The sequence below is a fragment of the Idiotropiscis lumnitzeri genome, chromosome 1, assembly GCF_059441095.1.
Source record: "Idiotropiscis lumnitzeri isolate Australia: NSW breed Sydney's pygmy pipehorse chromosome 1, RoL_Ilum_1.0, whole genome shotgun sequence".
NCBI classification, from domain to species: domain Eukaryota; kingdom Metazoa; phylum Chordata; class Actinopteri; order Syngnathiformes; family Syngnathidae; genus Idiotropiscis; species Idiotropiscis lumnitzeri.
The window spans coordinates 31582514-31596530 of record NC_142391.1 but is presented as its reverse complement, the minus strand read 5'-3'; the positions used below and the strand labels follow the sequence as shown (position 1 = coordinate 31596530).

The 14017-nt window shown below is 43.4% G+C and overlaps 1 protein-coding gene across 1 annotated transcript in view; it reads left to right on the top strand.

Annotated features, from left to right (window-relative positions):
• The first annotated feature begins 2979 nt into the window (after nt 1-2979).
• Nucleotides 2980-14017, top strand: part of LOC148344238 (zinc finger SWIM domain-containing protein 6-like) — a 66476-nt gene continuing 55438 nt past the window's right edge. Inside the window, exon 1 of the mRNA XM_088295189.1 lies at nt 2980-3477. Within this exon, the coding sequence (XP_088151315.1) occupies nt 3036-3477 (442 nt within the window). The 5' untranslated portion in view covers nt 2980-3035. The remainder of the gene's footprint in view (nt 3478-14017) is intronic.

The window sequence follows — 14017 nt, the reverse complement described above, 5'->3', positions numbered from 1 at the left end:
TCATTATTACTTCGAAGTATATGACAATCATTGGCAGTTAATATTCCGAATGAACATACACATAATTTACTTTACATATAGCACAATAAAGGGAATAATATACATTTCCATTCATGTAGCATTATCCAGAATTCAAAGTCAAAACAAATTTGTGTATTGAATGTAATCCAGTCAGGGTTCGCTAAAGAATTATATTAGTTGTAATATTGTTATTGTAAATATAAAAACAATATTTATATGTATTGACTAAAATTTGATGGAATAAATCTTTTGCTCAGTCAATATAGTTTATTATTTGAAAAATGTAAATGTTTTTATGCACTGAAAAATATTTAATGTATTACAGTATGTTTTGTTTAATCTAAGACAATATTAGCATTTCATTCATTCAAAAAATATACGATTAAATTTAACATAATTATGTCATGTCATATCATTATCCACACCGCTTATTCTGTACAGGGTCGCGGGAGGGTGCTGGAGCCTATCCCAGCTGACTACGGGCGAAAGGCGCACTACACCCTGAACTGGTCGCCAGCCAGTCACAGGGCAGACATAGACACCATCATTGAGTGGGAAATGAACCCACGCTGCCCGCACACAACTCGGGCGAGTGTACCACTACACTATCAGTGACTTAACATAATTATATGTATCACATATTATTCCATAAATTACATAAATCAAAAAGAAAAAAAATAATTAATGGTATTACATTAGTTTAACGAATTATATGAAATTATTTACATTTTATTTGAAGACAATGCTAAAATTTTATTTTAAAAAAAACAAATGCAAAATGTCATGTCCCATGTAGTGATTAATAGAGACACGGCCTGCATTGGAGCGCAGACTACTATTTGAGGAGTCACACTGTGAAACACATGTAACCTTGTAAAAAAAACACACACCCAAAACATCTAACACCTGGCTTTTATTAGGGAAAAAATGTGATCACCAGTAAATTTTCTGTTTGAAAAATCCGGCAAATTATAAAGCAATAACTCCTGTCCGCAAGAAGAAAGGGAGCCAAAAAGGCTCCTTTGGCCCTTTGAGAAAGATGGCTAACATAACAAAGCAGGACCTCCTGGCTTTGCAAACTTCCTGTGGGGAAGTATTGAAACCAAATCAGGTTAGGCCACATCTGCTGGCTCCATACGGCACAGATCACTTTCAACGTGGTTCAAAGGGCAGCCTTTTTAGTCCCCCTCGCAAGAGTCGCGACGGAGGCAACTCAGAACACGTTGCTTGCATTTCTGATTTACAGGCATGCATTTGGACGGCTTTTATAGACCATTAAGGAGCGCGCTGGCAATCTGGTGGCCATTTTGTTAAATTGTTTTAATTATTCCGGTAGTTTCTGGGCGTCTCATCAGTGGTGGGGAGCCAGGGGGTGGGCGATGTAACCACAAGCTTGCACCCGCAAAGCCATAGCCCTGCTTTCTTTTCGCAGTAGGAACACACACAGGAAGGTGGGCACACCAAATGACTGTACCACCATTTTGTATACATCCACCTCCGCTACTTTTAATAGCTGTTAGGGGAATCATGTGGCCAGACATTGAAAAACAGCAGACATTTTTGGGGGGAGGTAGGGAATCTGTTACGAGAAAAAACATTAGCTTTATAGTGAAGGCTGAGGCTGAAACAAATGCCTCCCCTGTGCCTTCCTTTTACAATCAGAGAAAAAAAGCAGGTACTTAAGTGTTATTTCATCATTTCATAGTCACTGTTGTTTACACACAACATTAAAGCCCATACGTGTCCAACTGAGGGGCGAACATTTGCGAGTGTTTGTGACTGTAGCGGATGTTGATTTCTCGTCAGGGCCAGATGTTCGCCAACAGTTTTAATATTGTTTTGTCGCAAGGAAATATTGAGTATGTTTAAAATTTACCTGTGACAAGAAAAACTGTGACATTAAAACTGTTAGTGAACATCTGGGGAATGTATTTGCAACCTTGAACGAATCGTGATGAAAAATCAATATCTGCTGCTCTTGGTAAAATTCACAAACGTTTGACTCAACAAAGAGTTAACTGCTAAACTCATTTGAACACTGTTGCTAGCAAAAAGAACAGCACCTACCAACAGAGCTGGCTTCGACAAATAAATTCCTCCCTCAAATATGTGCCTCCCATTTACCACTGAGGGGGAAAAACTGAGTTTGGAAGCCTTCCCTCTTTCTACCCTTACTCTTGCATCTGTGCTGATGTCACAACTGTCAATCAACAGGCCTTTACCGCCAACAGTCAATTTACAGATGCATGAGTAAATTGAGTTGAGCTTGTATGATATTGAAAGTTTTTATGTTTCTGTCATATTTATATAAGTATTGATTCTGAAAGATGTTCATGGTGCGTGCTGTACATGCGGTATTAAGTGGTGGATTCCGTTAGGTTAGTTTGTACCCACTGAAGGCCCAGGTAGCAAGTGCACAGCACCTTCTTTTAAAATGGTGTTGTCTATTTACATATCCACCTCACTAACTTTTAACCTCACTGTCTCTTGTCTGTTTTAACAGCTAAAAGTCAGCTTTTTGTGAGGCACCAGGCCTCCAAAAACAAGCGTCATGCTGTTTCTGCAGCTTCGGCTCCACTGGAGGAGAAAAAATGAAAGGGGAGAAAAAAGTGGGCTTTCTCGCCCCCCTTTGCGCCCGCTGGGAGCCGTCGATACCGCCTCTGGATTAAGCCCCCGCCTTTAAACTCCCAACAAGAAGGCAAAACTTCAAAAGGCCCCGTCGGCCGTCGGGGCTCCGCCCTCACTCGCCCCGACGGCTTCACAAAGGATTTGCCGACTTTCGGGAATTCCGCCTCCGCTTCATTTTATAGCAGCACCCCCCCCACCCCCCCGAGGCCACGCCTAGTCGCACACAAAGACCTCTGTGACGACAAACCATCCCCGCCTACATCACCAAATAAGGTTCGCCTGCCCATGTAGGGCAAACAATCGACGCGAGAGTGCCCCTTTTCTCTTCCTTATCCAGTTTATATGATCAGAGAGGCTCGGCGAGGCAGGTCGGAAGCGGTGCGAACATGGCCGAGCGAGTCCAGCAGCCTCCAGCCAAACGGCTCTGCTGCCGGCCCGGCTACAACCCGGCGTGTAGGCAGGGGCAGCGGGCTGGAGGAGTCCTGTGTGGCGGTGGCGGAGGCGGCGGTTCGGGCTCCGCGGCGGGGCAGAGCGGCAAAGCGCACAACCCGGAGTCGCTGCTCGACATCGCGGCGCGCCGAGTGGCCGAGAAGTGGCCTTTCCAACGGGTGGAGGAGCGCTTCGAGCGGATCCCGGAGCCCGTCCAGCGTCGGATCGTATACTGGTCGTTCCCGCGGAGCGAGAAGGAGATCTGCATGTACTCGTCTTTCAACGCTGGGGCGGAAGAGAGTGGAACTAGCGGGGACAATAACGACGAGACTCAGCTGCCTTTCCTGCGGGGTGTCACTCTGCTGGAGGGTGGCTGGGTGGACAACGTACTGCAAGTCGGTGAGTGCCAATCAACACCAGTGCCAGACTTTTTTTTCTTTTCCAGTGTAAACAATGCCGGGTATTTCCACGTAATAGTAGCCCACTTCTCCTTTGCCCGGAGCTCTCCCCCTCCTTTCATTTGAAGCTTATATAGCACTTTGTTCCTATTTTTCTGCTTTTGCAGCTCTCCCCCCACCAGCACCGACCGATCCACAGACAAAAGCCCCCCTATATCTTTTCACCGCTGGCTAAATAGACGATATTTAGAAACGAAGGGTGGGAGGGCTGGGGCGATTTAAAGCCACAGTGCTCTATTTTGGTTGCCAAACACTCTTTCTCTTTCTCTCGCTCTGTCAATGCCAGGACGTATGTAGCTGCTGGATGCAAATGATTCACCTAGTTTTATTACGGGGGAGTGGGGAACGTGGGCTAAGCAGCCCCCTATCTCTCGCCTTTCTCCCCCTCATCATATTTCACCAAACGCGTTGGACTCGGAGCTGTCAATCCCACTCCACACCCTTGGAACCCGTTCAGGATTCTAATCCCATTACCCTCCCCTGGTTCATCTAAATCTGAACGCATCCCGCAAACAAGATTTTATGCATGATCTTACGCCTCCTCCCCCTCCTCCTCCTTCTCCTTGGCTCGCTATGCCTCCAAAGAATCTGCGTGCGGAGATGGCTGGAGCTCTTGTGGGCTTGGAGAATCTGCAGTGCACAATAGTAGCCATGGAGCAGGCAGGCAGACAGGCGGGCAGCTCTCCCCTCCTCTCTCCTCTGGAGCTGGCCTGTTTACCAGATTCCCCACTATTAGACTCATTGGACGCTCACGCTCCAGGGTTGGGGTTTGGGCACTCGATTGAGCACAGAATTAAGGATAAATGAACTGTTATTAGTTGCTTGATGGCACGCTGGACTTTAGTGGTTTGCATGTCTCCCTCTCAGTGAAATGTCCCGGGTTTGAATCTCAGATTGGAGTTAGTGTGGGTTTTCTTTCACTGCATCTCACATTTGAAAACCATGCATGCTAAGATAATAAGAGTCCACCCATGCATGCTAAGATAATAAGAGTCCACATTTCCCATGATTGTGAGTGTAAATAGTTCTTTGCTTTTTGATTAACTGACCACTCTTTGGTGAACCTCGCCTATCACCTCAAAGACAACTGGGATGGGCTTCAATTTTCCTGCCACCCTAATGAGGATAAGTGCTGTAAAATGCATGGATGGATCTCATAGTTGGCAATATGGTTGTGTAGTGGATGGGACATCTATCTCACAGTCAGAAGATCTGGGTTTGAATCAATGTTTTCCAGATAGGCTCCAGCTCACAATCACCGATAAATATGAGAAGCGCATTAAAAATGGATTGATGGATAAGTGCCCGGTATCGCTCACAAAATATAAAACTTTGTACCCTAAATTAATGTGTAAATTAACAATAAAGGCCACATTAAACACTTAAATTATTTATATAGATGAATGACCCATGAAAGGGTCCGCCCACTTTGGCCAATTTCATGTACACTGTCATAGAACAAAGTAGCTCCATCTTACTAATTCTTGCCATCATATCCACAGTATAACAAATGTAAACACAGTTGAAGGAACATAACAATGCACACTAGAATGTGTGCTAAATCACTTGCCCTGGCTAAAGTTGTTTTGCGTTAGCGTGTAGGGTTGTAATTGACAAATGATCCATCATTACGAATTTTTTCATGTTTTGATGGAGTGCACTTCTAAACTGCGACCAGCAGAGGCGCTGTTAATTCAGTAGCTGCACTGTTTAAAGAAGGAGCGAGTAGAACATGACGTACCGTCTCTCATCCCTGGATTTCTGCTCATTGCATCAATGGTAGGGAAACAGGAATTCTGAATGTTCAGATATGTAATAATTAAAGTAACGTATTGGAACACAAGTAATCAATAACATAAGTCCAAAAAATGTTGCAATTATTTTTAATCAGAGATGCAATTAAACTTTTATATGTATATTTTTTGCGCCGATTCAGAATCTTGCTTCATTTAATGCTAATATAATAAAATGATATGTGCTACAGTGTTACATTAGTTTCAGCAAAAGGTGGAATTTTGTTGCGAAACATGGTAAAATCCATATTGCACAAGCTTTTATAGGTCAAAACTTAAAAACAAAAAAATTTAAATATCTCAAAACTTTTTTTTTTTTTTTAATCAGCGTCAAAAATATGTTCTGACACTCTTAAAGCTATCTCTGATTAATACATTTTGCAGTTTACCAGTGTCATTTATCAATACCTTTCCCAGTAATGGACCAAGGACTTTTATTCAAATGCCTATCCTGGGATGGGCAGGCTCCCTGAATGTTCAAACCTCCTGCTCATAGCAATGACGAAGATGATGACCAAAACGTCAGCTCTGGGAAGGTGAGCTACATCGACAAAGATGACAATTTTGGCAGGACTACACTGGGCAGCATTCTTCTCAATGCAACAGTGGCACAGAAACAGGAGTTCAGAACAGTTCTTAAACATGAGACAATGAATGGACTACTTGATCATAAATTTTCACGTCAGTCCATCCAGCTTCCCCAGTCAGTTGCCCATCCCTTAAATGCGAGCGCTCTCTGAATGTTCTAAACTCCTCCTTTCACACTCTCTGCTTGTAGCTGACGTCATCCGCTGAGTGGAGTCGTCCGTTTTGTCTTGATTGCTTCAAGACGCGAATAATCGGCAATCAATCCCGCACAACCAGAATCATTCTCAACAATCAATTAATTGTCTAATTGGTTACTATGCCTGTCCTTTGTCTGCAAGTGTGTGCGTGCGTAAGCGTGCGCGAGAGAGAAAAAGAGGGGGCCCGGGGAGGGCGGTCTGCGCATGTGTTTGTGTCCTCGTCTGCACGGGCTGTCAGTCTCATCCGCTCACAACAGAGGCGAGGATGACAGGCGAGCACACAGCAGGAGGATGCCGGCGTGTTATGCTGATTGCAATTTTTTTTTTTTCACGGGGGTGGGTGCTGTAGTGTGGTTGGCGGTAGAGAAGAAATAAAGCCAAGGAGGAGGGAAAAAATGATAAATAAAAGATGCAATCTACTCCAGGGGACAGGCAGCCACTGGAGGATGAGGGGCTTAAAAGCAGGGCAGCATGGGGTAGAGAAAGAGATGGGAGAGGAGGGGGGGGGGGGGCTGTCAGCCACATCACACAGCACATGTATTGGCCCATCACACACACAGATACATACAGTGGCCTGGAAAAAAAGTGTTTATCCGTGTGTGTGTGTGCGTGCGCGCTGTCACATGGATGGGATTCATTGTTGATGATGAAAGACAGTAGCGCAATAGAATAGATGCTGAGGTTATTGTGTGCGTGTGGGAGGGGGAGGCTAATATACTTGAATGGATCTGCTGTCGCCGTACTCCTCCTCCTCGTCCTCCTCCCCCAGCCATAAAACTCTCCATATTTGCTCCCCTAAGGCCAACTACCAGCCCCCAGTCTCCTGTGATTATTTATCTTTTTCTCCAAGACATTAATCACACACTTTTTCCTCCCCCCCTTGCTCTCTCCATCCATCCTTTAGCATACATATATCAGCCCGGTGGAGGGATTGGATAGAGGAAGAAGAGAGTGGGTGGTGGTGGGCAGTGTTTAAGGGGAAGAGCATTAGACGTGTGTGATATCAGGGAAGTCCGGAGGAGGAGGGGGGTGGGAGGGTTGAAATGGTGGTTGCGGGAGAAAAGTAACGGATGGCGAGCAGCAAAGGCGTGCGAATGAGATGGATGTCTCGCTCGGTCCCCCCCTTGCCAGCTCATCTGTTCCGGCGCCAGCCCTCCTCAGATAAATATTCATATGGAAGCGTTAGCCGACGGTCCAGCGCTCCATGCAGGCAGTGATGAATATGCCAGGTGGGCTACCTGTGCTCTTAAGAGCTTCTTCATGTACGCTTTGCTGGCTCTCAGCTCAGAAAGTAGAGAAAAAAGAGGCTACAGAAATCCAGAAAACTTAAATGATTAAACAAGCTAGTGTCCTTTTTTTTTTGCCGTTCTTTTATTATCCTTCATTCGAACCCTGCTATGTTGTATTTACATATTTTTTGCTGAATGTATGTCTTTCTTTCGCAGGAATCCATTCAATCACAGAAATCTTTTTGTTTTCTATTTCAGCCATTTAGAGAACGCAATAAGCATCCACTAATGTTGCAGTAAAATCTACTACAGTAAATATTTACATGAAAAACACTTAATAGTCCATAAATATTAATCCAATCAAATGAAAAACAATTAGTATACTTGAGAATGCCATGTTACCTCATATTGTAACACCACTGCGCTAACTGGTTATGTGCGCGGTGGTAAGATCCAAATGGTCTTGGATTAAGGTTGCAGTTTTTGTATTGTACAGTTAGCTACCTAGCAGGGGAGCAACACTTGGGTAGATCCAAATTCGCAACCTGAATACACCAAAGAAGGGATAGTAGTTGTAAGAAGTAGTATTACATCAAGGACATGACATCTTGACGTGAAGAAGCTTTTATTATGTGGAGGAACTAAGTTTAGTCTGGGTTCTTAGTGGAAGTTCGGGAAAGTCTTCACTACAAGTGCAAGTACATGTGCACTTCTAATTTTTAATTTTTAAGGGTTTTGTTGTAAAACCAGTTTCACATGATGTTAAATTGTTTTGGGATCATTGTGGTATAGTTGAAGCTAGTATATTTATAATATGGATTTCTATATATTTTAAATTGGAGAATCAACTCATCGTGGTTGTTTGGTTTTCGTGGTTGTTTGCGTCTCCCTAGTACCGTAGTGAAAATATGGTAGCACATGCAGTTGGTGCTCATATCGCCATCCAATGGCCTGGAGTGCACAATTCACCATGTTATATTTTTGCCAGGTTGTTGTCATATGAACGTACCCTGAAGGACCATCGTTTTTGAATACACTATGTTTGAGTGGACACAGTCATATCCATTTGAAAATGCTCCCAAAACTTCCACCTCTTTGTCGCTCCTGTTCCGCTCCCTCCCGACGACCTTCTCCCCTTGTGTAATTTAACCGTAGCTGTTCATGGTGGCCGAAAAGGAAGGCTAGCATTATGATGCCCCCGTCCTCTAATTATAGAAGTCTAATCCTATGGCTTTGGCGAGGCATGACAAAGCATGTTTCCACTTCATTACCCTCCTTCCTGTTTTTAGTCCTCCAGACTGGGTCAAGTTCATCCCCTCTTCTCCCATTCATCTACTGTCCTCCTCCTCCTGCTGACCCTCACGCCTGTATTTCTTTCTCGCACCCCCACCCCCCTTCTGTCTGTCTCCAGGGCTTTCTGCCTGGAGGTAAAACACACGCACACACACACACACACTGCACCACCTCCTCCTTAATATCCTGTTACCGTAATGTCCCCAAGGAGGGACAGACATAGTGATGCCTGGCATATGTCGCTCGCCGCAATGTCATTAGGCCGCACGCATTCTCTCCCCCTTGTTAGGCTAAATCCTCACATGGAAAAAGATGTGTCATTTTTATCAAGCAGCTGGCCCAAATCTAAATGACAAGGCGCACAGGACGAGGCTTTCTTATTTTGTTAAAATTAGACTAAAATAAAAATAAAAAGTGCCCACAGTGGCGCGACTGAACCATGTCGCCTTACAAATATCACTCAGCGGCAGTGGTGCCTGCTTGAGTGTGAATGTCATCCTGCTGCGGTTCACCTCCTTTCTGCCAGGGTGTGTGTGCGCACACACACACGCATGTCGCTTGCTCGTAACTTGGGTTAATTTCTTTCCGCTCGGGAGATTATTAATTAGGGTTCTGCATCACCCATTTGCTCTCCCTTTTTTCTTTTGTTTGATATTATATCATGATGTCAGTCAAGTAAGAGCCAGGCTGGTGGTTCCTTGTTCTTTTTTCCCCCTTTCAAACTGCTACTGTAGTACTGTAGCATTAAAGTAGGGGTTGCTTTTATCTACATTTATGGCTGAAATTATACAGCCGCTCGCCAAATTGGGAATTACAGAGACTTGGAATTAAAGAGACTTTATATCGGTGGAATGTAGCTTATTTAGCTGGTAATGCCACAATAAAGTGGCAATGAGGAGATTGATTTGAATAGAAATATTTTCATGATTTTTATTTATTTTTCTTTTACATTTTGTATGTTTGAAGTCTGTATTCAGTCTTTCTGGGTACAGGCATATCTCATCTGGATTCTTAGCTGCTAGATGTCATCAGAACACAATGAAATTATTATTTTTTTCTTCAATTCAAATCTGAAACACATGGCTACGCAGTATATTATTGGTTCGTAAGTCTGCTCTACAGTCAATAGGTTTTCGGTTTGAATTTCGAGTTTGGGCATGAATTTTAGATATATGATGTCAAACAAGGCATGCAACTCAAAGACCACTTTTTCTTTGACCGCTTGATCTAAATGATGCTTTCAATGAGGAGTTGTATTTGTAGTTTCCTGTACTATTTTGGAAGTGGAAAGACGAGCTGGTCGTGTGCAATGGAAAAATGGTCGAGTAACAGACATCCAAAGCAGGATCTGAATCATGCGCACTTGAGTGATGGGAAAAAAAAAGTATTTCATAATGATGAATGAATCGCTAACTGTGATGCAAAATCGTTTATTTAAATCATGGTAACAATAATTGAGATCCAATCCAAATCTGGATCAACATACTGCCGTGACAAATGATAAGAATTCACACTGTTGATTGACATTGTCAAAGAGGGAATAGTCAAAAACTGTAAAAAAAAAAAAAAAAAAACTGACTTGACATTTCATCACCAAAGGTGCACATTTCGCAATGCGCACGATTCATAAATCTTTTACGAGCATGTCGCTTCCCATGTACCATCAGGCTGAGGTGGCCGAGGGTTTCTTCGTCTTTGTATGTGGGTTGTTTTCAAGCGTAGATGGTTCTGGATTGCAGATCTTCTCGTTCTCCTGCTTCCCATCCTCCTTCTTCTTCTTCATCCTCTTCCTCCTCCTCCAATCCCCGTCAAAATTGAGCCCACATGCGCAGCACCCGTGCGACAGCTTAACAAGTTGCTGACACAATATGATTCAGAACTTTTGGGAAATTCCCCCCCACCCTCCTATTCCCCATCCCCTCCTGAAAAAGTCTTTCATGTTATTCTAAATGAAAGGCTGTTGAGTCATTTCATGTCTTTTGAGGCATGCATGTATATTGGGAACATAATAACAACAATAATCAAAATAATAATGATCATAAAAAAGAAATCATTTTGCGTAGAAATTGTGTGCAAATGCAAAAAAGTTGAAGGCGAACTGAAATGCTTTGGAATTAATTGAACTGGTGAATGCACGACTTGAAGTTGGAACTGTTTCAGTCAAGAAACGCGAAAGTAAGATAGGTCTTAATTTTATGATTTTATTGGGACAATTATTATTCTATTATACATACAATATAATTTATCAGTATTTATTATTTTCCTGCCGTTATATAGACAAAATTGTGTTTTGGGTTTTACACTGATTATCGTTGTTTTCTTTTTCTGATTAGTGCACATAAACTTCATGTGGGACTTGTAATATATAGTTGATTACATTTTTGTCTTGCATAGCTGCTTCAGGTGGTGTCCCACTTGCTGAACTGCTGAATGGCTTCAGGGGTGTGGAAAATGTGTGCGTATGTGAAAAGTAATACCCCAGGTGTCCTTAATTTTGTGAATGTTTTGAAGTTTAAATGGTTTGAATCGGTGGACTACTGTGGAAGGAGTCAAGCGGCGGAAATTGGCTGAACAATAACAACGAATGCTCTTCAGCATTCTCACAGTGATCCTCTGGCAGCCTCAAAGGTGAGCCAAAATCCCGGATTGCGGGTCTACCCCCGCCCCATGTGACTAACCCTGGGCTTGTATCGTCATGGAAACATGGCTGAGCCTGGAGCGAGTGTAAACATCTGGCTGTCCGTGAGGGACAGCGAGGGGGCAGCGGCTGCATTCATGTGAAAGACTGTCTTTGGGGATACAACTCTCGCTAGCTCGCTCTCACTCACTAGCTGTTTGTCGACATTCCCATTCCAAGAAACAAAGACACTTTAGCATGGTAGCTTGTTAGCGCTAAGATGTACAGTGCTATGAATTAGTTTTAGGCCAAGACTCACTTTGTTTTAATCAACAGTATTCTGTAGTTTGGTGAGGACTTATTTTCATCATTTGGGGCACTCGGTGGCCCTTAGTCTCCTCGAGAATAAAATTAGTTTCATTAGTAGAGAACATTTTTTTTGTTCTAATTTGTTGCTAAAATGTCAAAAATAAACATGCATTCTGACGTCAGGTTACCCTGTTATACTCCACAGTCTCCACTTTACTGCAGGGGTGCTGAGTCTCTTCTTTGTCTCTTTGGTATGTGAAGATTTTCCAAATTCCCAAAAAAATCTGGACTCTCGCTAAATTACATTCCACAGTCTCCACTTTGCTGCATCAGCCTTTAGTCTCTTCTTGAATAAAGTTTGTCTCATTGCTTGAGATTGTGTGCAGAGCGGGCTTTGTATGTATCTTTTCAGCCCAACCAAAGTGGCTCCAGTGATTGGGGGCCACTGCTGTACAGTACTCCACAGTCTCTCTTTTGGTTGCTTCCATCCTTTTCTTTTATGCCTTCAGTTTCCGTTTGGATGAAACAGCCAAATTCTTCGAAGTAAACATGGGAAATTGTTGTGTTCAGTTGTTGCTGTTTATGTAGTGCGTTGTGAGGCGGGGGGGGAGCTGGTACTCTGCAGTGGAAAAGCTGCAAATGGAATCGACCATCATGATAATGATCATCCACTGGTCATCTTCCATGAACCAGGGAGTTCCCTGATAACAGATGGACTTACAAACACAATTATGGTGGTGCTCTATTAGCATTTTCTTTTGACTTTTTTTTTTAGCATTTCAGCCTTGGCAGAGATCTGTGTTGTAATTAGTAATATACAAATTATGTATGGCCATTATGGCATTGGTAAAACAAGGCTTCTTTAAAGTCTTGATTGTGTTTACAGTGTATGTGTCTGGAGGAAAAATCCACACAATTATTTTTGTGTTTGCTGTCTCGAGTGTGGCAATTATTCCCATTATCGTCTTCCAATCTCATGATTATTTTGGCGACGGGCATTAAAATGCTAATTTGCCCAATTTTTGCGTGTGTGTCCAACAAGCAGTCAAAACAGAATCGCTGCCATATGCGACCAGATAAAAAAGGAAAACGTGTCATTTTTATCTGGAAAAGCATCAAAAACAAGGAAGTGGGTGATCAAACGTGTCCCTTTACGGCAGCCCTGTTCAGTCCCCTGCACACCAGACGGTCCTAGAGCATGTGTGTGTGCATTTGTGTGTGCATGTCATGGTCCCCCCCCCCACTCCAAGTGAATCACCCCTGCTCCCAAAACCACCTTTATCCCCTCCAAGTTCTGTTTTCCACACCCAGCCTTAACTTCTCTTTTCACCACGACACACCAGTGGACCGTCCTAACATCAACTGAGTCCAAATGTCTCGGCCCTATTTCCAGTCTTTCCAGGCCACTGGTGCCAGCCCCCCTCCCCTCGTCCCTCCCTTGATTCTCATTCCCAGCCTCAGACATGGTCGCTTCCTCCTTAAATCACCAAAGCCAGCTTTGCTTCAGTACCACACTCCAGATGTAGCTTTTCAAAATCACCCCTCACACTAACGCATTTTCAATTTGCCGTATCACTTTGTACGTATGTGTGTGTGTGGGGGGGTGTGTGTGTGTGTGTACACCCTGTTAAAATAAACCAGCTAAAGTAATAAAGCTCCTGCGTGAGTTCCTTCCCGGTCCCCCTCACCCGCCCCTTTTCCAACTACACTCCCAGACTGTGGCTGCTCGCCTTGCGTCAGCTGCGAGACGCTGTCTAGGAATCCACTGGTGCTCCTCTTCCTCTGCTCACCTCCCCACGAGGAAGGAGCAAGCAAGGCAGGCAGGCAGAAAGGCCCTACTAAATCCACAATGACAGCGCCCTATTAAAAGCCATTTTTTCCCTATTTCATTTAATGACTTTTATTGCCACGCTGCCCTTCGATTGGGCAATAATAACAAGGGAATGCAGCACTCAGCATTCTCCTATCAGATGCTCACGTTTTTTTCCCCCCATTCTCTCTTTTTAATGAATTCCTTTTTGCACCGATGGGCTGCTGAAATAAGCACAAAGTGGCTTGTTTCCTGCAGTGGAATGTTCAAATGTATGGATGCCGTATGCTAGTGTTTGTGTGAGTGGACATTTTGTGTACTGTGAAACCTCTTAAGGCTAAGGCTGAACACAGTCCTCTGATTAGTTCCAAACAATTTTCCCTGTTCGAAAGTGTTAAACTGGCAGCCATCGCGAACCTTTCAAGGTATAGTAGTTCAACATTCTTATCTGGCATACAAGTGTGAAAATCAAATAATTGTTTTATTAAGACCTTTAAATCATCTAATTTGAAATATTGTTCATCTTACTGTTAAATCAAGTTTACCTCTGAAGGCATGAAAACAATTAAACACAAGTATCACTAAAAAGCCATGATAGGTCAAAGATAATGCAGCGACGCTCTTTAATACCCAATAGACAGAAGA